At 42.9% G+C, this 25,072-nt stretch overlaps 1 protein-coding gene across 6 annotated transcripts in view; it reads right to left on the bottom strand.

The window, feature by feature from the left end:
- myo5aa (myosin VAa) overlaps nt 1-25,072 on the bottom strand; it is an 89,836-nt gene that overhangs the window by 42,079 nt on the left and 22,685 nt on the right. For all 6 annotated transcript variants that reach the window (XM_063188131.1, XM_063188130.1, XM_063188132.1 and 3 more), the window contains exons 6-14: nt 19,524-19,667; nt 10,781-10,862; nt 9,375-9,482; nt 9,081-9,187; nt 6,809-7,074; nt 5,785-5,866; nt 5,109-5,249; nt 4,687-4,812; nt 3,084-3,167 (exon numbers count right to left, since the gene is read on the bottom strand). In XM_063188131.1, coding sequence (XP_063044201.1) covers nt 3,084-3,167; nt 4,687-4,812; nt 5,109-5,249; nt 5,785-5,866; nt 6,809-7,074; nt 9,081-9,187; nt 9,375-9,482; nt 10,781-10,862; nt 19,524-19,667 — 1,140 coding nt within the window. The remainder of the gene's footprint in view (nt 1-3,083; nt 3,168-4,686; nt 4,813-5,108; nt 5,250-5,784; nt 5,867-6,808; nt 7,075-9,080; nt 9,188-9,374; nt 9,483-10,780; nt 10,863-19,523; nt 19,668-25,072) is intronic.

Genomic DNA, 25,072 nt, shown 5'->3' with positions numbered 1-25,072 from the left:
TTTCCATGCCACGTTTTGGCGCTAACTCACCAGTTTAATTCTAAATAACCAGAAATGAAACCCCATTGAAAATGAATGGGGTTTTATTTCTGTTGAGTTAGAATTAAACTGGTGAGTTAACACCAAAACGTGGCATGGAAATCTACAGGGTATATTGAAGAGTGAAGTGTGGGGCACCAGGTCAACAAACAAGAACAGCTGACAGCAAAGCATCAAGGATATCTGGGCTTCCATAACTCCCATGCACTGTTTTTGCCATTGACTTCAATGTTAGACGCATTATGGCCATTATGAAGACAGAGAATGTCCTAACCAAGTATTGACCATTGCATGTTATGTAGAAAGTACCAAATTTCAACTGATTTAATGTGACCCGAATTTTGATGAAGAAAAATTTGATTTTATAACAATATTCTAATAATGCGAATTCCCCAATTCATGGGTTTTTTGAGCTGGAAGGCCAACGTATATAAAAAGAAAAAAATTAATGATTGGAATAGTTAAAAAAACTGGGCCATGAATCTACAATCCATGACAGTTTAACATTATTGATGGAATTATGGAAATAAATCAACTTTTTCATGGTATTCTAATAAAAAGGCCTGGAGCTGTATTTACTAAAAAGAAAGTCGTAGCACATTTCCAGGCCATTAACACATTCAAGGCCAAACCAGGATAATCGTCATCATAACAGCTTTTGTGTCCAAGCTGTTGCCAGTGGGCCAAGAAGGGGCAAGATGAATTTGAGGTGCTGAAATTCATTTGCGGTCTCCTTCTGTTGTTGTATGACGAGGGGCGGGGGAAAGTCGTTGGGGTTGAAAACAATGAATCTGGCTCTGATTTAGTTGAGTGTGGTAAACTCACGATTGCCACAAAAGGGTCAATCCTCAAAATCAGAGCCTTGGTCAGGCAGGGAAAGGGATGTGAGGGCTTGTGAGGGAATGAGGCTTTGGTGAAGTGCCAAATAGAGATGTGCAAGTGATGCATCCAAATAAAATGGTGGTCAAAACAAACAAACACTTAAAAAATATATATAGACACGTATAATGAATGGTGAGATGAAATACTGCTTATTTGACAGCTGCTAATGAATGAAATTATTAGTATGAATTTGCAGATACAATATTAACCATTAATCAATGAATTTGGAACAGCAAAACATTTGGTTTGCTTTTTATATTTGTTTTGGTTTGCTTTTTTCCAAAAATTAATACCGTTATTGATTAGCATAACCTTATTTGAAACCCTTACCCCATCTGATCAGTCAACCTGTGTCTTTAAGGAGAAAACAATCAGTCAGTTACTATAGCAACTATGAGGCTGTGAAATGTAGGCAGTCCACTATTGATTAAGTTGCTCTTTGAACTTAAGCATCTTGGTCTCCTAGACGGATCGCTGCATCCTAAAATCAGGGCTTGTGTTATAAACGTCACAATACATTGTAGGGTAAGCTGAGAACAATTTTGTTAATTTTTTACAAATGTCAGAAATGTGTGAAAATTACACAATTTAATCAAAGTGTGTCGATAGGCTTAAGAGATTAGCAGTGCTGCAATGCTAGGCCCAGTCTAAACAATCTCCTCCTGCCTAACTCGCCTGCCTGCCTGCCTTTGAAACAATGTGCTTCCCAGCCTATAGTGCATTCCATTTCATTCAAGCGCATCCAAGGGCCCCCAGTTCTTTCAAGTCCAAGCAAATTTACCGGAGTAGCAATCTGTATGATGAGGTTACTATTCAAGATGGCCGTCATGCATGCACTAAGGCTAAATTACTTTTTAACGATAATTTTTGCAGACTTTTTTTATCAGTCACTGTTTCAGTCTATCAAACTTTTAAAAACAGTACTGTTGTTATGATTGACACGTTGCCATGGTCCTGTTAGATGTGAACACTGATTGAACCCAAGTCTGACAAAAGCACCCAAACCCACACATCCAAACACACCAAATGGAATGCACTACTGTATCAGTTCTTTGCCCTCACGGCCATGCGCCGGTCTCCCATCATTTCATTCGCTATTGCATAATCAACGGTTGGTCATGGGGGAAAAAGGGCTAGAGATTAGGAGTTAAGGTTTAGGCCCCCTTTCCCTGAGGAATTACCCAGCTGGTCACTTCAGACAAACCGCACCAGTGCATAACTCCTCTCTACCCACAAGTGCAAGAAACCAGAGGGCAGCAGGTCATCTCGACCTGCCTTATCTAGAATTCCTGTGGCATGTTTAACACAGCTGTTATTTTTTAAACCATCATCAACAGCAAAGTAGTCATGAATCTGTCCTGAGGACAGACATCAACATGACAGAAGGAAGCTGCTGGTGAATTAAGCGGATGACATGTGTGACTGACGGGTTATGACTGGCAAAACGTTCCATGTCGCTGACAAGAACACAGGCTTCTGTTTATCAGTGATGGCCCTCCTACCGTACGACTGCTCTCAGAGATGGTATGACACACAGCTGTGACACCCGCAACGACACACATGCACATACACATCATGAACTCCAGAGGGCATCAAAAGCTTGACTGAAATGAACGTTTCCCTTTCATTAAGATCAAAAACGTTTTTAATACAAGGGGAAAAGTCCACTCTAGCTCTAGATGGCTTACATTTCCTGTTTTTTTCTGCTCCAGACTACCAGAGCTGCAATACACATGTGGCGTCACAACAACCTCCTCCTGCCACCGGTAGACAACGTGCTCATTTTACCTCTTTTCTAAAAATAGAAACATCCCCCACATACGCAGAGCACCGGGCAGGCAGCTAGGCTGACTGAGTGTGACTGAGTGTGACTGTGTGTGACTGTGTGTGACTGTGTGTGTGTAGTGTGTGTGTGTGTGTGACTGTGTGTGACTGTGTGTGTGTGTGTGTGTGTGTGTGTGTGTGTGTGTGTGTGTGTGTGTGTGTGTGTGTGTGTCTGTCTGTCTGTCTGTCTGTCTGTCTGTCTGTCTGTCTGTCTGTCTGTCTGTCTGTCTGTCTGTCTGTCTGTCTGTCTGTCTGTCTGTCTGTGTGTGTGTGTGTGTGTGTGTATGTATGCGTGTGTGTGTGTGTGTGTGTGTGTATCAGGGAGGGAGGGGACGGACCTTGCTGGCCTTCAGGACGTTGATTTGCTCCTCGTTGACTGTGTCTTTATTCTTTTCGAGGAAGCCATCACACTGGTACTCCACCTGGGAGAGAGAGAGAGAGAGAGAGAGAGAGAGAGAGAGAGAGAGAGAGAGAGAGAAAGAGAAAGAGAAAGAGAAAGAGAGAGAGAGAGAGAGAGAGAGAGAAAGAGCGAGAGGGAGGGAGGGAGGGAGAGAGAGAGAGAGAGAGAGATCAAGAGAGAGAGATCAAGAGAAAGAGAGAGAGAGATCAAGAGAGAGAGAATGAGAGAGAGAGAGAGATCAAGAGAGAGAGAGAGAAAGAGAATGAGAGAGAGAGAGAGAGAGAGAGAGAGAGAGAGAGAGAGAGAGAGAGAGCAGCAGATGGTCAGCCCCATGGCAGCATGGCATTGTATGGTATTGTCACCACCCTCCAACTCATGTTATCTGTGATTACCTCATCATGGTCATCATTCTTGTCACCTTTTAGCCACGGGAGACCTCAGTCTCACAGCCTGCCCCCATCTCTTCATATTTAGCCAGAGTCAAAATCAATCACATAACTGACCCGGAGGGTATTAGACATCTACAGTTGCTATAAGCACAATTCTTGGGTTAAAATATTCCCAAATGACCTGCATGAAAGGTTGAAGAAGGATGACAACATGTTTTGTGTCATGACGTAGTACTGAGATTTGGCAGACCTCTACATTTATCAGTGCAGACACTGGAAGATGCTTAAACCTCTGCATCGTATAATTCTCCTGTAACATGTAGAAGGGCCATTTGTGCGACAGGGGTGCCTTTTGGTTGAGAAATGGGCTCCCTTAATGGTTGTGTGGGTCCAGCACACATTTGGTCCAGACGGCCAGACGGGCCTTTAAGTTGCACCCAGAGAGACGTCTAAGTGCTCTTAACTGCCACAGGGCAACAGCATTTCCCCGCTCTAGGGTTCTCTCAGAGGGTAACATGAAACTGAGGCTAAAACTGGCCCCCGAGATGATTGGGTCAGCCAAAAACTCAGAGGGCAACGCACAAATGTGACTTTTATAATCAGGTTATCAGGTAGGTAGGAGAAGTGGAGATAAAAATGCTGAGCCCTCTTAACATTCTAAGGAGCCAGCACACTGACTTCAACCCAGCCATCCAGCCAGCTGTGCACTTCATTACAGTGTCCTCCAGTGCACCCTGTGCCACTCATCGTCACCCAGGTGTAAAAGCACAGAGTGGCAGAATGGAAGAGAGAGAATGGTGGACAGTGGTGGGTTAACAGAATAGAAGAGGGATATCGTAGAGTCAGGGGTCAGGCAGTTATGCTGAGGGCAGGGCGAAATGACAAGGGGAAGAGGGAGAGCTTTTACCGTCAACTAGTATGACACAAGGTCATAGGTGGTCATTGTGGGACAACACGCACAAACGAACAGAACAAGCAACAGAAAAATAACGAGGTTTAAAACACAGTGAAATTAAGACACATGCAGGACCAGCGTCAACATTTTTTGTGCAGATATGAAAAACAAATCCAGACGTTGTAGAATATGATGGTGAAAAAAGAATAGCTTCTAGAGCAGATACATGTAGGCCATTGAAATGAGATATAGGATACCTTATCAGCAAAGTGCTGGATGATGAAAGCCCTGTTGGACATCCGTGGCTTCTCAAAGAGAGCACAGGTCTTCAGGTGGGTGTTGTATAGCTTCTGTGCCCACGAGTCATCGGAACCCTTTGGCATCTGGAATCCAAAAATGAAAAATCTTTGACTAGGTACACAAAAAGCGCTTCATTTACTGCTCACAAAAGATGCAACTTTATGAACAATGCACAAGAACAATAACTATGACTGTCAACTATGAATGCAATGGACTGACCATCACCAGGGCTGCGTCGGAGCTCAAAATGTCATGTCAACTCTGTTGTGTTAAGGTCAGAATCCATGTTTGGTACCCTGAAGGCATTTGTTCAATAGTGAAAGAGGTGACTTTCTGCTTCTTTTTATAACATTGACATTTTACCAATCCTACTATTTACCTTGCACTCTTCATCCAGCAGATCCAAGATGCCCATCTTGGACTCTATGAGATTGATGCACGGCTGGTTGTCGTAGAAGTCAATCAGCGTCCAGGGAATCTGCTCCTTCATGTATTCCTCTTGTTCCAGTTTGAAGACATGCTGGAGGGAGGGAGGGAGGGAGGAAGCGAAAGAGAGAGAGAGAGAGAGAGAGAGAGAGAGAGAGAGAGAGAGAGAGAGAGAGAGAGATAGAGAAAGAAAGAAAGAAAGAAAGAAAGAAAGAAAGAAAGAAAGAAAGAAAGAAAGAAAGAAAGAAAGAGAGAGAGAGAGAGAGAGATAGAGAGAGAGAGAGAGAGAGAGAGAGAGAGAGAGAGAGAGAGAGAGAGAGAGAGAGAGAGAGAAAGAAGAAAGAGAGGAAAGGTCAGTTAGGTACAGTACTGAGACAATCTAACACAAGCAGATGTGTGTTAAAAGCCCTTACACAACAAGATCAGAAGTGCCGCAGTAACTGGCAGAAACTCAAGTGTGGACGGTAGATATAATTCAGTACCAGGTAGGGGGTAGGATATCCTCTTGGCAACATGTAAGCAGTTATGTGATGCAAATATACTGTACAATGAAAATGCTGACATGCATTTGGGATGGATGCTGAGATCATTAACATTAAATTATCTATATGACTGGAAATGGAACTCACCATGTTGAACTGCTGTTGCAGCTTTTCATTGGCGTAATTGATACAAAACTGCTCAAAGCTGTTGATTTCAAACGTCTCAAACCTTATAGGCAAAAAGCAAGGCAGTCAGTTAGATTATGTACAACATATCAAAGATTTTCCTCATGTAAGCAAAGAAGTATAGTGATATAATGCATGGGGAAAACAGAACCAAGCAGAATCTATCAGAACTTTTACCTAAATTGGAACACAAAATTGCTGGCACCTCAAATATGCATAAGGCTATCAAATAGCTGCCTCAAAATGCTTCAATTTCTGAGTTTACAGCCACTATAGACAATGACACATATCGTTTGCACCTCCAAGTAAATAACACCTTGTAGATACTGCCAATTGTCTTTTTACTCTGCCTAAGGAAGACTTTGCAAGCAGCGTTGCAGAAATGATCTTTCTTGATTTTAGATCAGTGGTTCTCAAATTCTCTTGAAAAAATGCCCCCTTGACCTCATCATAAGCCTCTCAACGCCACCTTGACTTCCTCATAAGTCTACCGGTCCCCTAAGTATTAAAGGTACACTGTGCAGGAAATGGTCAAAAAAGGTACTGCAACTATGCTGCTCATTGAAACTGCGCTGCCTATTGCCAAATTTGATCTTTACATGAAAGTTTACTAAGTAATAAACAAATATTTTCTAGTATGGTCCAAGTAGAGTCATTTTTGCTGCTAAAAATGACGGACCATGGAGAAGATCCCCCTTTTCATGTATGAAAAATGCAATTTTTCCAGTCATAATTAATACTTAGAATTTGATGGTGGTGTTAAGTATTCATGAAAAAGGTAACATTAGTGAATGGGCAGCATGAATTCTGGAAATAAATAGCTAAAAATCTCACACAGTGTCCCTTTAAACAAAAAATGGACTTAACCACCCCCATTTGCAGATGAGCACTCCCCGTTTTAGCTGTGCCCTTTTCAATGCCTCCTGGGGGGATGTAGAGCAAGCCCCGGTTGAGAAACACTGTTTAAGATGGCGCCACCACCCACCCGTAAATGTCCAGGACGCCAATGAAGGAGTGCTGTTTGACATTGGCGTGCAGGGCCTGGTTGACATGGTCCACGATCCAGTTGAAGAGCTTGGCGTAGATGTGCTTGGCCAGGGCGTCACGCGAGTTGATGGCCTGCAGCTTGGGGGTGGTCTTGATGTACGTCTCATTGGCCGTCTTCAACTTCCTGTGGCAGAGCCAATGGGACATGTCCTGGTAGGTCACGCCCATCAGCTCGCAGAACACTGTCAGGTGGCTGTTGTTTGGCTGTTGGAGAAAAGAACAAAAACGACATTGCAAATAAAAATGTGATCATATTTCTAACTGTTGTGGTATGACCGTCATTAGAGTAACAAGACAGGTGGTAACCAGAAGGCTGTAGTTTCTTCTGATCAGCCATCACCATTGATACCCACAAACTATCTGCATTCCCTCACCATCATTGCCTTAACAAAGCAATGTGCGTAGCAATGTATTGTAATAACCCCAATACATGGGTAGAAAAGAAAGCTTACTAGTCACTTGGACTGATGCTGAGAGTTAATTTAATTTGAATGTTAGAATGTTAATTTATAGCCTGCCCTTACTTGAGTTAAGCACCTTGTTTTTCGTTTGCTATGCAATCCAAACTAGGACCAAACAACAGGCTGATGTCAACTTTGCCAAATCTCTGTATCCACGTCCCACACAGATCATCTTTCATTTCATCTGGTACCATGAATGAATTTTTCCAAGAAAGTGTCAATGATTTTTTTCATCACAGGCGTTATTAGAATGAAGGTGTACTTTAGACCTATTAGCGGGATCAGGCCTTGGCAGTGATCTGTCTGCGCGGCTCAGGACGGATTTGTTTTGGGAAAATGAATTGTTTATGGCAGGTAATGATTTTGGCACACATTCCATTGCCCAGCAACAGGAAGCAACCAAAGTGTGATATCCCTTTAAATTACAAAGCTACAGTATGCTAGCCTAGCCTCGCCAGCTAAACCCCTATAGCAAAAAAGCAAAAAATCCCGGGAGCAAATTCAATTTAGGGCCGCTAGCGTCGTCTAGATTTCTAGGCTAAAAGCTGTATTTGCTGAGCTGAGGGGTATGCCAATAACATGTTGAAGTCATAAACGTTGACCAAACGAAAGTGTTAAACTTGCTAATACTGTAGGTAGTTTGCAGGTGCCATTTGAGGACTCAAAGATCTTTTTGTTAGTCGATTAAAAACGACCTCCTGGTTAACTTATGTGCAATGTGATCCGTCTTGCCATGCACATTTTGTGTACTATATGTTGGCAGCTAGACACCTTAATTTCCTTCGGGCTCAATAAAGGAACTCTACTCTACTCTCTCCACTTAACCTGGTTTGTAGCTGAACCACCTTTTTGGGATACTCTCAGATCAGTCCTAAATAATAGTAATAATAATAATAATAGTAATAATAATAATAATAATAATAATAATAATAATAATAATAATAATAATAAACAGTGTGAAATGTGCCTCACTCGTGCCACACAAAAGAAGAGCAAACATTCCAGTAGGAGGGTTCATTCATTCACCTAGAGCAGGGGTCAGGAACCTATGGCTCTAGAGCCATATGTGGCTCTTTTGGGAATTGTATATGGCTCTTACGTATCTAGCTTCGCCACCCATCCCTTGAAATATGGAATAGTCCTGCATTTATGAATAAAAGTACGGGTTCCATATAGAGTTGAAATGGGACAAGGGAGGTTAAAAATTGTTAAAATGCAGGAAATTACATCTAAGAAATGCAAAATTCTCTCAAACCCTCACCATAATGAAGTTGACAGTTGGCAACCCTATACTTACCTGTTATCAATAAAAGCAATAACTTCACAGTAAACTCTAAAATTGTTGGGCTTAATTGAAATACATGCTTTTGATTGTGTTCAGTGTTTTTAAAATGGTATGGCTCTCGTGAAAATTTCTTTTTAAAGATTTGGCGTTTATGGCTCTCTCCACCAAAAAGGTTCCTGACCCCTGCCCTAGAGTGTATTATCCCAGTAAAGCAAAGCCACAGGGCTATCCCTATAAGCTGGTTTACCACCTGCTCTTTGCGAATGAAACCAGAGGCAGAGCTGCAGCTAAAGGTGTACCCTTAGTAGTGTTAATGCATCTGGGTTAAGACACTTAACCCACCTACTTCAGAGTGCCCTCAAGACCACTGACCTTGAACTCCTACAGAGTACAAATTGCTGGGCCAGTGACTAACGACTACTACTACTGGTGCTCCACAACTATACTTCCCACAATGGGCTTACCGGTACTTGACAGCTGTCTGCATCACGGTCCTTAATTTCCACGTTGCCAAGGTGGAGGATCGAAGCCAGGATATTAAAGAGTCCCATTTGATATGATTCGTTGATACCTGGTCACAACAGAACAGAAACTCATATCATTATAATTGTGAGAATAATTGAAAATTCAATAGGAAATTCAGTAATACTTGTATTCATCAATTCTAAAGAAAAAAATAAACAAACAATTAAAAGGCAACCAAAACTAAAAAAAGAAACATGCAACCTTATAAAATGGTCTTATATGGAGCCCCTTACCTAGCAACGTAAACGCTTGTCTGGTGTTTGTCATTTCCTTGGCGTCGTTCACCCCATCGATGACAGGGTTCCCGCCCTGCTTAGTGTAGTGGAATTCATCTGCTTTGCCTGGAGAGGCAATATCACCATCACCATCATCAGCACAGGGCAAGGCATTGAGAAGAACTACAACCATCACCATCACCATCACACCACTACCACCATCGTCATCCAATCAACCATGGCATGGCATACTAAGAAGAGCCACAACCATCATTATCATCATCATCATCATCATCACCATTTCAGTGTGTTTACACCAGCACTCATTTCACGCTTAGATATTTACAATGTAATAGGTACAGCCCATTAAATAATTAGGAGTTAGTTCACTCCAGTGCTCAGGATCATTGTTCCATTATCACGCAACAGCACCCAGAAAAGGTCACATGATATGGCCTCGTAATGACAACATGAAGGCACCCAGGCATTAGGAAGCCTACATGTATAGCGTCTATTCTGCAATATAAATAGCTTCACAGCCAAGCAAACAGGACTCAGCCGGCCCTGTAAGATTCAATAACAATTGCTAATTTGGAACTAGAAGTAACATCACATGGCTAGGAGAACGGCTGGAAGTACAGGAGAAAGGTAAAACTCGATTATTAAGGAAGGTGTAAAATGAGCTTTTTTCCATAAATGATGGAATGTCACTTTAAATGTCACAAATTGTCTTCCTAGCCATCACCGGGTGGACAGGAACTGGGTAATTCAGGCATCAGTGTTGGCTGAATCCAACCACCTAACTCCACAAACAAAGCTGCCTTCACAGATTCAAAAAGACAAGATGCTCTGTTGCCAGGCAACCAGGAGCTGACGGCGTGACTGCCCTCCAAACACGACCCCCCCAAACCCATTAAAGAGGCAACAGTTGTTCAGGAAGCCAGCTGAGGGAGTAGACAGTGCCAACAGTGTGTGTGTGTGTGTGTGTGTGTGTGTGTGTGTGTGTGTGTGTGTGTGTGTGTGTGTGTGTGTGTGTGTGTGTGTGTGTGTGTGTGTGTGTGTGTGTGTGTGTGTGTAACATTGACTCTACCACACAGACACAGAGTGGGTTGTGAGGTCTGTGTAAAATGTATGGGTGGCAAACTCTGTAGGAACTGAAAAAATATCACTGCACGATTCAAGTTCCTCACTTTCACAGTGTTGCTAATGGTAGCAGGGCACGCAAATACTGCTTTACCTCAATAATACAACTATGAGCCGTCAAGGTGAAACAATTGACCATGATTTTTTTTACACATTGACAAAAAATATAACTAGCACTCCACATGGCATGAATTCCCCAACAGAAACAGCCTGCAATTTTGCCCTGGAAGGCATCCTTGAAAAGTGTTTCGTATGTGTGTGTGTGTGTGTGTGTGACTTACCTAGTTTGAGTGTTTTGAGCTCCGGCAAATGGGAGGAGGCACACAGCTGGTAGAAGATATGGTAATTGCGCTCCTCGTCCGCCTAGAAAGCAAGCACATTAAAACCTCCATCAAACAACAATGTTGACCACTGTGTGAGCTGGCTAGGGAGAGGCAAGAGCAACTCGCCATTAAAGACCAGAGGGAGGAGGGCGTTTGTGAATGAGCGAGTACACTGAGTCACTCTTAACACTCACCAAGAGATATGCTTTGCTATAATGTAACCCTTTGCTGTACAAAAAAATCAAGATATTTGACATTAGAGGGATTACAAGTGGTGTAAATCCCAGGTTTGGGAAGTAAAACCCGGCCTAGTTTTCCCTCTAAGGCAGTGTCTCTCAACCTTTTTTTAACAAACGCCCCCTTGGCCTCATCACAAACCTCCAAATGCTCCCTTGGCCTCATCACAAACCTCCAAACGCCCCCCTGGCCTCATCACAAACCTCCAAATGCTCCCTTGACCTCAACATAAGCCTGACAAGTTGACTTTAAGACTTTGGGTGGATGAAACATGCTTGCAGTCTTTTGACTCTCTGAACCCAAAAATTGACACTTCTGCCTGAAATAATTTCTGATTCCTAAAATAACAATTTCTAGACGTCTTAAACACAAGATGCTTATTCACAATTTCAAATTAATTCAACTTTCTCTAGGTGAAAAACGCTCGACTGGCTACAGCATTCAGGTAAACATAGCAAGTTAAATTTCACATGGCTCCGAATCTTACATTTCCTTAGATTGCTGACCTAAGATGTGTCAGCTGATATCTTGTGTGCTGCAGTAAGACTATCCGAGGGCACAAGGATAAACTAGATGCACTTCAGAGGCCCTCACTGGTACAAGCCTGAGCCTGTGGCACAAGAGGGCCTTTCACTGCCCTTGACTGGGGAGACGGAGAGAAAAAGATATTCACATGGAAAGGGGGAGAGAGATGGAGGTGTGGAGAGAGAGGGGGGGTAGATATGGAACAACAGAGGAGAGAGGGAGAACGAGAGCGAGAGCGAGAGAGAGAGAGAGAGAGAGAGAGAGAGAGAGAGAGAGAGAGAGAGAGAGAGAGAGAAAACGTGCACGAGAGAGCGAGCGAGAGATAAAAAGAGTGAGAAAGCGTGACAGACACGCTGTCACATCTCATTTCACCACCCACTGGCAGGGATTTTAAATCCTCCGGCCTGCCGGACGTTCACCTGACTGCTGCCTCTATGGCACTGGGCCCAGACTGGAGAGCAGAGAGGCTGACGGTGTAAGGCCATGCAACACCAGACACACCCATAGTACAGAGTATAGCTGCTTCCAACAACCAGGTTTAGCCTGGACATACCACCACTGTGCAAAACCTACAGGCTCTCAAAACCATTCTACTGTGTGTACACCAGCACCATCAATACACACCTGCACCGTCCACACAAACACAAACACAAAGACACATGTATGACTAACACAATCACATGGTGACTTCCTGAGACATGACCTGTTGTATAGACTCTGATAAGTGAAAGGGTAATGAACAGAGAAGAGTGGATCTATAAGGCGAATCTTTTCAGGCAACTAAAATAAATCTTTTAATGCAATCAAGAAGTATGAGTGGTTTCAGTTCAACGAGAGTTCAATTGGGCCATGGCACTTAGACTGGCCATCTCCTTAACCTCCTCACCTCAGCAACCCAGCTACGGCTAGCCAGAGCTCAGCTGCAGAACTTACAGTCATGCTTAAAGTAGAGGCTCTTCATAAGCCAATTTAACTACTCCAAAAAGGCATGCCAGACACCGGCCTGGGTAGTATTTCACCCATAACACCCTACGCCACCTTGTTTACATCATTATTTGTATTAAATTTAGAAGACACCGATATCCAAAGCCACTTCAAATTTTTTTATGTAGATGGTTATAGCTGTTTAACACAAAGGTTCTCTGTGGGCATAGCAAGGACAAAATATTGATGTTGTGCAGTGAAATGAATGACATACACAGACAGTCTGGTGTGTAAGGCAGACCTGGCTGAACACATAGGGTGAGATACTGCAAAACACACCAGTTTCCTTTTCCACACCATGCACATCAGCGACGACCTCTCTTGGACCACCAACACTACATCACTGGCGAAGAAGGCCCATCAGCGTCTCTACTTCTTGCGCAAACTAAAGAAGGCAAGTGCTACACCCTCCATCATGACAACATTCTACAGAGGAACCATAGAGAGCATCGTGTCCAGCTGCATCACAGTGTGGGGAGGAAGCTGCACGGAGAAAAACAGGAAGACACTCCAGCGTGTTGTGAACACAGCGAAGAAGATCATTGGAGTACCACTCCCCTCCCTGCAGGACATTTACACCGCACGCCTCACCCGAAAAGCACTGATGATCATCAAAGACACAAGCCACCCTGCACACAAACTGTTCAGCCTCCTGCCCTCTGGAAAGAGGTACAGGCGCCTCCGTTCCCGTACCACCAGGCTTGCAAGCAGCACGATGCATGAAGCAATCAAGATACTGAACACTCAACCCACTCTCCCTTCACTGTCAGCCTCTAGCCAGCCAGGCCACTGACAACGCTCCCCCCCCTCATCCCCACCACCATATCTGCGACTGAACATTCCACCTGCACTACTACATCTGTGACTGAACTTTCAACCTGCACTAACTCAAAACATACACATGCACACACACACACACACACACACACACACACACACACACACACACACACACACACACACACACACACACACACACACACACACACACACACACACACACACACACACACACACACACACACACACACACACACACAAGCACACTGCACTTTCTGCACAAAACCCAAACATACACACACTGACACACAACTCATACTCACACACATACACACACACACACACACACACACATACACAGGTACACACACACAGACGCACACCGCACTTTCTACCTGCACTAAACACACACACACACACACACACACACACACACACACACACACACACACACACACACACACACACACACACACACACACACACACACACACGCACACACGCACACAAAACACATACAAACACACACACACACACATACTGCTGCTGGTGTATTTAATAAAACCTTTTTTAATTATTTATTTTCTTCAAATGCTACTATTACTGTCAGAACGCTATAAAGGACTTTTAGAAAAAGCACAACAAAATACCTCCTCTTAATGTATGTTCTCTACAAGTCTTCTGTTGTCCAGTCTTGCACTTTAAATGTCTGTATGAGCAATGTCTACGTCCATACTGTCTATGTCCATGTATGAGTACTGCCTATGTCTATACTGTCTATGTCCTTACCTAGATTAGTCTATGTCTGCATGGGAGAGCAAGAAACGCAATTTCAAATTCTTTGTATGACCAGTGCATGTAAAGAAATTGACAAATAAACTTGACTTGACTTGACTTGACTTGATGTATGCTGAATGTGGAATAGGCCTTATAGTTTCAGTCCCTAACGCAATGAGGAATGCCTTGCTTCAAGACACTTCAGCCAGTGATGAGGATTCAGGACACCACCCACATTCTCATTGTTTTGAGATTCGAACCGGCGACCTTCAGCTCTGAAGACCTTGTCCCTAGGCATTAGGCCATGGCTGGCCCTTTGCTGCTGGTTTTCCAGATCGAGCGTAACCGGCCGGTTGGCCTGCTGCCATCGCTTTGGCGCGCCGTGCCTGCCTGGCTGCCTGCTCAGACGCTCAGGTGTTCATGCGCATCGGAATGCCAGGAATGCTGAAAGCGCTGCACAACGCTGCACTGCACTACACGCAACGCTAGCTGCTGCTGCTGTTGTTGCTCTTACGGGGTCAAAGTCCACCCTGTCATAACCATGAGCTCACTGTACACAGACACAGACTCATGATCATGCGTTAACTGTACACACACAGTCACACATACCTAAGACTATTACACAACAAACAGTTTAAATTTCTATTTATATCCGGTATTTATTATGATATGGTATGATGCATCTTACGAAGTATAACTCAGATGGTATTCTAAAATCAGGATATTGAAAGGGAAAACCCCTGAAAAACACTCAATGCTGCTTGGCAACAGGGAAACCCAATGACAGAGGGCAAACCAAAGGTGAACAGACACCCAATTATGCACTGGCTTCTGCTTAAAGTGACCTTTTAATTTTTTTCTTGGTAATTTCTGAAGGTCTCCATATCCTCATACCTTTTGGATACATGTGCAGCCCTCGATACCAGAGGGTGCAGGAAGGACTCATACATTTCTGAGAACACAATGGAAGACAACTACAATAGGTCACCTAGCAGGAAGTGCACGATTGACTGAGAGACAACATCACCACTGTCACTTTTAAGGAACTACTGGGTGTGGTCAGCCAGGCATACCCAACCTGTAAGAAAACTTTAAAGTTCCTCCTGGTTGGCACTGAAGAATGCTTCCTTATCAGTCTGTCAAGTGCCAGTCATGCAGGTAGCAGAGTGAACTCCTCCCTATCTCAACAGGATCTCAGGCAGCCAAGTCCCACATACATACACACATACATACATACATACATACATACATACATACATACATACATACACGGGTCAAAGACGTCCAAAAAGGAACTGTCATTCAGTATAACGGATACCTTCTGCTGACTGTAACTGTAAAAAACATGACTATTAATTTTTTTTCCAGTGAATTCATGAAAGCCTCGGCTGTCATCCATTCACTTGAAAAAATTTAAAAATCTTGTTTTTTTACAGCTACAGTCAGCAGAAGGTACCCGTTACACTGAATGACAGTTCCTTTTTGGACGTCTTTGACCCACATACAACATAGTGCATACAAGCAGCAAGGGGAAACATGAATACTACCAGGAAAGTATTTAAGGGGAGATTTGGGGGAAAGGCCTCGCAGCAGCAGCAGTTAGTTGCAGCAACAACACCCTTCCTCTGCCAGACAACAAACTCCCTCAGTTAAGGACACAGCACTCTAGTCAGAGAACCTGCCTACTGCCCCTTTGGACGCGGTGGGAAAAAAAACTGAGAAAAAGGGGGGAGTGCGTTTAATGAGAGTGAGAAAGGGGAGGGGGAGGAGAAATGTCAACATTGGGGGGGTGGGTAGAGCCTTGGTAAATGTGGTCCTCTATTTCATGGATAGAGTGGTTCCTGCCTCAGCTGATGCATTTAGAAGAGCTGCGAGGTCTGACGTGGCTGAGAGTGATGTAGTGCCTGTCAGCGTGGCATGGTGGGTGGAGTGTGTGGTGTGTGTGTGTGTCAGAGTGCCAAGTGGCAGGTTAGTTCATGTGGGCAACCATGTACAGTACACTCTCCACACAACCCAGCATGTGATCTCTGATCTCCCTCAAAGACACGAACACAAACTGCGGCCCACGCACGCACGCACACACACACACACGCACGCGCACACACACGCACGCATACACACACGCACACACACACGCGCACACATACACATTTTGCCAGACAGTCTAACATTTAAGCTTCATGCACCAGTTTCAATCTCTGGTGGGAGAAGGCCCTCCCTATCAATCGTCTTGCATTATGAACGTTTGACATTAATACCAAATTGTTTGAATTAATTCCAACACTGGCTGCTCACTTGTAGCTCACTGGCAACTCAGAATCCATGCTCAGTCAATGGGCTTGAAATCTTGTTCTTTGGGTTCATAGCAGTTGTCAGTGTTCACAAATACAGTGGTGCTCATATGTTTACATACCCCAGCAGAATATACGCTTTCTTGGCAATTTCTCACAAAATATGAAGGATTATACAAAACCTTTTTTTTCACTCATTGCTAGTGACTGGCTTAAGATATTTATTAGCAATCATCTGTATTTACTCTTTCAAAAACATGATCACAACCCAAACTACCCAAATTACCCTGTTCAAAAGTTTACATACCCTTGTTTCTGATGCTGAATATGGCCCTGTTTAACATCAGGGACCGCTCTAAATTGTTCGTGGTAGTTGTGGATAAGGCTCTTAATGTTCTCAGATGACAAAACAGCACATTCTTCCTGGCAGAATGGTTTTTTCCTATAATATTTTTGGGTGTCTTGCTGGAACCTCACATTTGAGGTTTCCCCTGAATGGCTCAATGATGTTGAGATCGGGAGAGTGAGACGGTTGCTCAAAAACTTCATTTTATTCTTTCTGAAGCTAATGACGGGTTGATTTGGCTTTCTGTGTTGAAATATTGTCATGTTGGCATGTCCAAACAATGGACCATGTGCAGTTTCAAGGCTGATGTGTGTCAAGTTTCCTCCAGTATTTTTCACAGAGCAATGTATTCATAATTCTGCGAGTATGGACCAAAAGTATAGTGCATTTGTAACTCAAATGTCCCCATGACATCAGTGGTCCATGACCATGTTTCACAGAAGGGATGGTGTAACTTTCATCATAGGCTCCGTTGACTGTTCTCCAAATGGCACTGTTAATAGTGGCTGAAAAAAGTTCCATATTGATCAAATTTTTCCAAATGACTTTCTCACAGGCATTCTGATGCTTCTCACTATGCTATTTGGTGTATCATTTGAAAAACTAGAATGGGCCCTCGGTAGAGTGCAAACCTTCGCCTACGCCACTTGTTTTTTTCTGGCCATCTTCAGAGTGTGGGGCATAACATTGTCCAAATTTTGGTGTTAGTTTCATTGAAATCGGACTGGAATATCGTAATATTAAATGTTTTGCCCAGTCTTGACCTCTTATTCAATTCAGCATGCAATTCAACTCTGGCATATAGTGCTTGGCAAAGGAAAACGTTTTTGACCTTTTCGTGACCTTGACCTTGACCTTTGACCCAATCACTCCCAAAAAGTAATCGATTGTTTCTTGGGTCATGACCAATCATCCCAGTAAATTTCATAAAAATCGGCTCAATTTACGTTTTTGACCTTTTCGTGACCTTGACCTTGACCTTTGACCCAATCACTCCCAAAATGTAATCGATTGTTCCTTGGGTCATGACCAATCATCCCACTAAATTTCATAAAAATCGGCTTAATTTACGTTTTTGACCTTTTCGTGACCTTGACCTTGACCTTTGACCCAATCACTCCCAAAAAGTAATCGATTGTTCCTTGGGTCATGACCAATCACCCCACTAAATTTCATACAAATCGGCTCAATTTACGTTTTTGACCTTTTCGTGACCTTGACCTTTGACCTTTGACCTTTGACTCAATCACTCCCAAAAAGTAATCGATTGTTCCTTGGGTCATGACCAATCATCCCACTAAATTTCATAAAAATCGGCTCAGTTCTGTCTGAGTTATACGAAGTACAAACAAACATTTTGACCTTGACCTTTGACCTTTGACCCAATCACTCCCAAAAACTAATCGATTGTTCCTTGGGTCATGAACAATCATCCCACCAAATTTCATAAAAATCGGCTCAGTTCTGACTGAGTTATACGAAGTACAAACAAACAAACATATTCACAAATAAATAAATAAATAAATACACAGCGGTCAAAACATAACCTTCTGGCGAAGGTAATAACATGTTTGCATTTTTGTAGTAATGGCTTTCTCCTGGCAACCCCCAACCCCCATCTTTCCTCAAGTGCCTCTTTGCTGTACAGTTTGAAACATTTTTTCATGTTGTCCTATATTTCGCCTGAAGTTATTTTTTGGTTGTCCTATGCCTCCTGAACAATTTCCTTTGCAATGATCATTGCAATGCAATGATTCCCTTGCCCAATGGCTTGATTCCAACCAAACCCCCTCATATTGCATTTCTGAATTGAAATCCCAACTGTGCCAACATGACAATATTGCGACACAGAAAGCCAAATCAACCCGTCATTAGCTTCAGAAAGAATTAAATGAAGGTTTTTTGAGCGACCATCTCACTCTCCTGATCTCTGATCATTGAGCCACTCAGGGGATAACCTCAAATGTGATATTCCAGCAAGACACCCAAAGATACTATAGGAAACAACCATTCTGCCAGGAAGAATGTGCTGTTTTGTCATCTGAGAAAATTAAGAGCCTTATCCACAACTACCACAAACAATTTAGAGCGGTCCTTGATGTTAAACAGGGCCATATTCAGCATCAGAAACAAGGGTATGTAAACTTTTGAACAGGGTCATTTGGGTAGTTTGGGTTGTGATCATGCTTTTGAAAGAGTAAACACAGAAGATTGTTAATAAATGTCTTAAGCCAGTCACTAGCAATGAGTGAAAAAAAAGGTTTTGTGTAATCCTTCATATTTTGTGAGAAATCGCAGAGAAAGTGTATATTCTGCTGGGGTATGTAAACATACTGTATGAGCACCACTGTACACACAACACCGACATTGCCTAACCACGTTATCATTAAAGGATAATTTCCGGTCATTCATGGTGACAGGGACATCCACTGAAAAGCATTTTGATAGAAGTGAAGAGCTTGAGGGAAGGCTAAAACTTTGCCCGTTTTGATGGAATTGAATACAAGAGCCAAACTTAGTGCAGCCCGCTACAACATTTCTCATGATTTTCCACTTGGCCAACTGTCTTTGGCTTTAAAGTTTTAAACAGATGATATATATTTATAAAATGGACAGAATTCTCCTTTAACCAGTTACACGTGGAGTGGAATCCATAGACTTTAATGGTGACTATTAACTGGAACTGTCAGACCGGAAGATTCTATGAAATGGGTGGGCTGGATACAATGGCGGTTATTGCAAAGGCGAATAAAGCTCTTACCTGAAACACCACTCGAGACTTCTCCAGCAGGTAAGTCCTCATGTTGGCACCTATGATGTGGAATCGCTTGTCGAAGCCGATCTCGATGTACTTCCCGAAACGACTGCTGTTGTCATTACGGGTGGTTTTGGCGTTTCCAATTGACTGTAAGACAAGAACATTCAGACAGACGTAAATGAGACCAATGTAAAAAAATATGCTACATAAATTAATAAAGAACAACTACAGTCAATACAATACATGCAAGATGAACCAGAAGAGATACTGAATGAGGGGAACACATGAAAGGCAGACAGGAGAGGCGGCAACCATGACATTCTGGAATGAACAATTGTACATAAATCATGGTCTTAGTTAAATCAGGAGAACAAGAGGGTTGTAGGAACTAACCCCAGTACATTCTCCCACCAGCTATGATCTGACAATCTTACTGCATAGGCCAAACAATAACAAATGTTGCACTGAACAATTGAACCTGATTTGAAACAAGAGAACAAAAGGGTTCTAGGAACTAACATTACATTCCCACACTATACTATACTGTAGACCAGCCCTAATCTGCCGTGACCCTGCTGACGGCATACGGCAGACCAAACAATCACAACAGTGTGCCAACGCCGGGCTAAGAGCTTTACCCTTTAGGATTAGACAACATTACTACATAGACTTCACACACACGCAGTCAGCATCATCTATCCAGTCAATGAAGATAAATAAAGTCTTATTCAATGCATGGATCAGAAATGTGAACCCATTCATGATATTATGCAATATGTATCTCTCTCCCTGGTATGCACTAGGCACTGAGAAGGGTCAAAACAAATGCAACTAAAACCTCTAACGTACCATGCCGGGGACAAAATACATCTTGTTCACTCGGAAAGATACAAAACATTATAACATCCTACATGGTGAACTATGTAAAATACAGAAAACATTGCATATAAAGTGAACTATGCAAGTTACAAAATATTGAGGCACATCCCGTCTCTGAAGCGCGCACCTGGGAGACGAAATAGTATACATACTAGGGTTTAATCCCGGGACCCGGGATTCCCGGGAAATATGATCAAAACAATTTCCCGTTTCCCGGGAAAGCCATGACGGGAAACCGGGAAAAAAATTAAGTGCGTGTCTATTTGTTGTCCTAGCAACAGTAAGCAACAGTGCAATCTAGCAGCGGTAACACCAGAGACGGTTTAGAATAGGGAATCTTTGGTAACACTTCAGGCTCACTTAAGCAGCAGCAGTAGGCTACAGGACCTTTTCAGCAATGTCTGGTTCTGCTGCCAGTTTTGCCTGGAGACATTTTCTGAAATTGTACAATGACAGTGCGAAATGCACTTTGTGTGAGCGAATTATAACAGTAAGGTCGCCAAATTCCGCCCACTTTCACTTCACTGAAAACGTGATGATATCACTCTTTCAAATACTATTTAATTATGCTCTCGTATTGGATAGCGGCAACTGTGTAGATGAGGTAATGAGCAATATTAGCTAACATTGGTTGTCCTTTCTATCGTAATTTGGCGATAACGTCCAGCATGTCCAAAATCTAGCTTCTCTGGCGAAGGGACTCACTAGTTTAGGCGCAAGAACAGCCCTCTCGGGCTACACGGCGTCAAACTAGTGAGTCCCTCTGGCGAAAGGCTCCAATTCCGCCCGCTTGATTTCAGGTCACGTCTGTATTTCCGTTTATTATTCCTTCATGTTGTTGTGTTGATTTGGTTCACATGTGTAGTCCTGGCTTTACCGATACAGGAACTGTGGAAACGGTTGAATAGCCTACTTTTGGTCCTAGAGTGAAACAGGGAAGCGGCCAGGGCGAGTTTACAGCCAGAATGTCGTCGTGAAATTAAAGTTCCATCTGCCGTTACGACATAATTCATTACAATGCTGTTAATGGCCGTTTGACTCGGTCAAATATTAAAGAATACAAACTCCGTCATCACGTTTCATTCCTGACTTTAAGCCATACATATTAATAGGTCGATATAAGGTTATAATGTCGATTACAGCAAGCCCTGACTTAAACATGCTAGACACTATTAAGCTAGTAGGTCCTATATAGGCTATAAGGGCGGGCACAAGCGTCTTGATAACGCTGCACAAGCTAGCTGGGCCACAAGCTCATCATCTTACACTTGTTGTGTTGGTGGATAGTAGAGCTTAATCTTAATTCTTTTCTCCCAATAATGATACAAACACTAATAACTTGATACAAATGCCAGTTTGGGAGGAACAGTTGAATTATAGCCCCTACATGACTAGGCCTAGATCAAAAAATGGGAGGAGGAAAAAAAAAAAAAACAAAAAAAACCCGGGACTTCCCGGGATTCCCGGGAAATGGGTCGTCCTATCCCGGGATTTGATTCATGCCATTTTCGGGAAAAATATTAAACCCTAATACATACAGTATAATATAAAATGTATTACAATGTAAGATACAGAGCATTGTAACACTTCCCATCTCTGTAGCGTGCTACTGAGGATACAAAGATGTTTACTCGTCATAAACACTTTTGTCTCATGGTCGGTGCAAAAGGTGTGCAGAAAAAAAGGCGTGCGTGTTTTCAGTCCATTAATCAGGAGGAGTTTAACAAACAAATGGCTTGAGGACAGAAATATTCAAATAATAGTCGAAAACTTTCCCTGGCTGTAAAGAGTGTTTGTGAGACTTTCGGATGAAAATGAAAGACAATCCATTCGTATTTGCTGAGCAAATGTAGACACTTAATGAAACTTTGCACTAATCTTCGTTGTCGCTCAGCATAGCAAGGGAGGCCCATTCCGATTTTTTATCTGGAGTCATTTTTTAAGTGTGGATTTCAAGACCAACATTTGGAATTTTCTAATTCAAATGGACTATTCTAAATTCGAACATATATCAAATACGCGAATATTGGAAAATCGAGTGAGTCCCATCCCATGTCCGTAGTGCACCATCATCTCTGTAGTGCAGGACACTGGGCCGGATCCAGAGAGGCAGTGTTGGCAGAGCAGAGCAGAGCAGAGCAGAGCAGAGGACAAAGCTGCAGCATCATCCCCTGTGGAACTGTGTGGATCGGCAGCCTCTTCAAGGGTGATGGGGATAAAAAAGAAATAAAGGGGGTTTGATGTGTGAATGTGTTTGTGAGTGAGTGAGTGAGTGAGTGAGTGAGTGAGTGAGTGAGTGAGTGAGTGAGTGAGTGAGTGAGTGAGTGAGTGGGGTACAGGTCTTTTCGTCGAATGGATTCTTGAGAGGGGACCATTCGAACAAAACGTTGGACCATTCGTATAAGGCAGGGGATCTTTCGTCGAGGACGTTCCGTCTACCGCAAAAGCCTACGAAAGGTCCTTAAAATTGAACTAAAGATCCTTAGGTTTCAACTAAACGTCCCTTCAGCCTGCCTATATTAGAAATGTAAATCAGCTTTTTTAATGCTCATTTTAACGGGTTTTCTTCAGCCTGCCTATATTAGAAATGTAGGCTAAATCAGCTTTTTTAATGCTCATTTTAAGGGTTTTGTTTATTTAAATATGTAAATCAGCTGTTAAGTTTTGTTTTTTGTTGATTTAAACATGTAAATCTATAAATAAAATGTACTTACTCATTTTAACTGGCAGGGCTATGTTGTTGGTTTTTTAACGTTTACGTCGTTACATTTTTTGACAATTTACGTTTACGCCCTTACATTTTTTGACAATTATCTAGACAATATTTGAGAAGCTTTTTTTTCACGTCGTTACATTTTTTGACAATTTACGTTTACGCCCTTACATTTTTTGACAATTATCTAGACAATATTTGAGAAGCTTTTTTTCACTTTTACGCCGTTACTTTACTCCCATCTGCGGGCAGAGAGGCGGGACCAAGCACAGCCTGCTCGCTTTGAATCAAAGCAGGGCGGTTTAATGTGTCTAGAAGTAGGCTATTGACCCTTGTGCTCGCTTTGAATCAGAGCAGCGCGCGTCTAGGCTGTAGACTATAGTGCATCTAGAAGTAGGCTATTGACCATTATAAACAAATAGTTCGCGCATGAGCCAGAAAACAATATAGGTCCTAACAGTGTTGAAAACATTACAGAACCCATGCACCTGTGTTAAGCCCATGGCTACAGTAGAGAGAGAGAGAGAGAGAGAGAGAGGAGAGAGAGATGAGAGAGAGAGAGAGAGAGGAGAGAGAGATGAGAGAGAGAGAGAGAGAGAGAGAGAGAGAGAGAGAGAGAGAGAGAGAAGTTAAATCGCTACGTTAACACTGCACAGGAGCGCGTTCTCTCTCCGCCGCGTAAAGGTCTTTGCATAAACAAATGCAATGGTAATTGAATAATAGTTTGCCAGTATTGCAGGGTGTATTAAACCCAGTGTACGTTGGGGTGCAAGGGAGAGCAAGGAAGAGAGCAGCATCTGACTTTCCGGTAACTTTTTAGATGCGAAGCACCAGCAACAAGAGAAAGCTGTCTCCCGACACTTTGATGTTTCTGATTCTGAATGACAACAAATAGTTCGCGCATGAGCCAGAAAACAATATAGGTCCTAACAGTGTTGAAAACATTACAGAACCCATGCACCTGTGCTAAGCCCATGGCTACAGTAGAGAGAGAGAGAGAGAGAGAGAGAGAGGGAGAGAGAGAGAGAGAGAGAGAGAGAGAGAGAGAGAGAGAGAGGAGTTAAATCGCTACGTTAACACTGCACAGGAGCGCGTTCTCTCTCCGCCGCGTAAAGGTCTTTGCATGAACAAATGAAATGGTAATTGAATAATAGTTTGGCAGTATTGCAGGGTGTAAGTTAAGTTACACACTCAGTCACTGCTGCCGGACGTTGGCTCGTCGATTACTTACTTCAACTATAACAGGCGCAATAGCCTACCCAAATGCAACTTACCCACAGTTCCCAAAGCGACCGGCCGCACGCAATGGATATCTACTGCCTACGTCCCGGCACGACAGCTTGTAGACAGTTCATTGTCCACACGTGACTACAGAAAATATATTTCCTTCGAAGCGGAATAACAGCACTCCGCCTTCGGCATCGGGGTTATTCGCCCGTAGGAAAATATTTTCTTATAGTCACGTGTGGACAATAAATTATCTCTTACCTTTACATTACTGTTGTAGGCCTACATTTTAAAACATTTCGTTGATATTGTAGCGGTGCAACCGACTGTAGTTTTAAGTTATGAGATGGGCGCCAGTTAAGGCAGCAATAAGATTGCCGTTACCGTTACCTTTCCAAAATGAATACAAATCAGTGATCAACACATTAGAAATAACTCAGATCATCACAACGAATATCTTTTCTTATTTTTAGTAGTGCATTTTTGCAAAATCCTTGTTTGCAGACTTGTGCGCTTGGTCTCAATTTGGAACAGCTCACATCAATGTCTGGCTTTAGCGATTCTTGCGAATGGTGATCTTCTCGGCACACTTCATGGTTCCCTCTCTCTTGCTCTCTCGGCTTGCTTCCTGACAGTTTCACCCGCCATTTGAAATTAACCCCATTTTATAGGCTGCACATGTAGTGCACAGGGGGTAACGCTGCTATCTCACTCCGGAGGAGGCAGAGGCAGT

This window comes from Engraulis encrasicolus, chromosome 22 (assembly GCF_034702125.1).
Source record: "Engraulis encrasicolus isolate BLACKSEA-1 chromosome 22, IST_EnEncr_1.0, whole genome shotgun sequence".
NCBI classification, from domain to species: domain Eukaryota; kingdom Metazoa; phylum Chordata; class Actinopteri; order Clupeiformes; family Engraulidae; genus Engraulis; species Engraulis encrasicolus.
The sequence above is the reverse complement of the archived record's forward strand: the minus strand, read 5'-3'. Positions and strand labels throughout refer to the sequence as shown.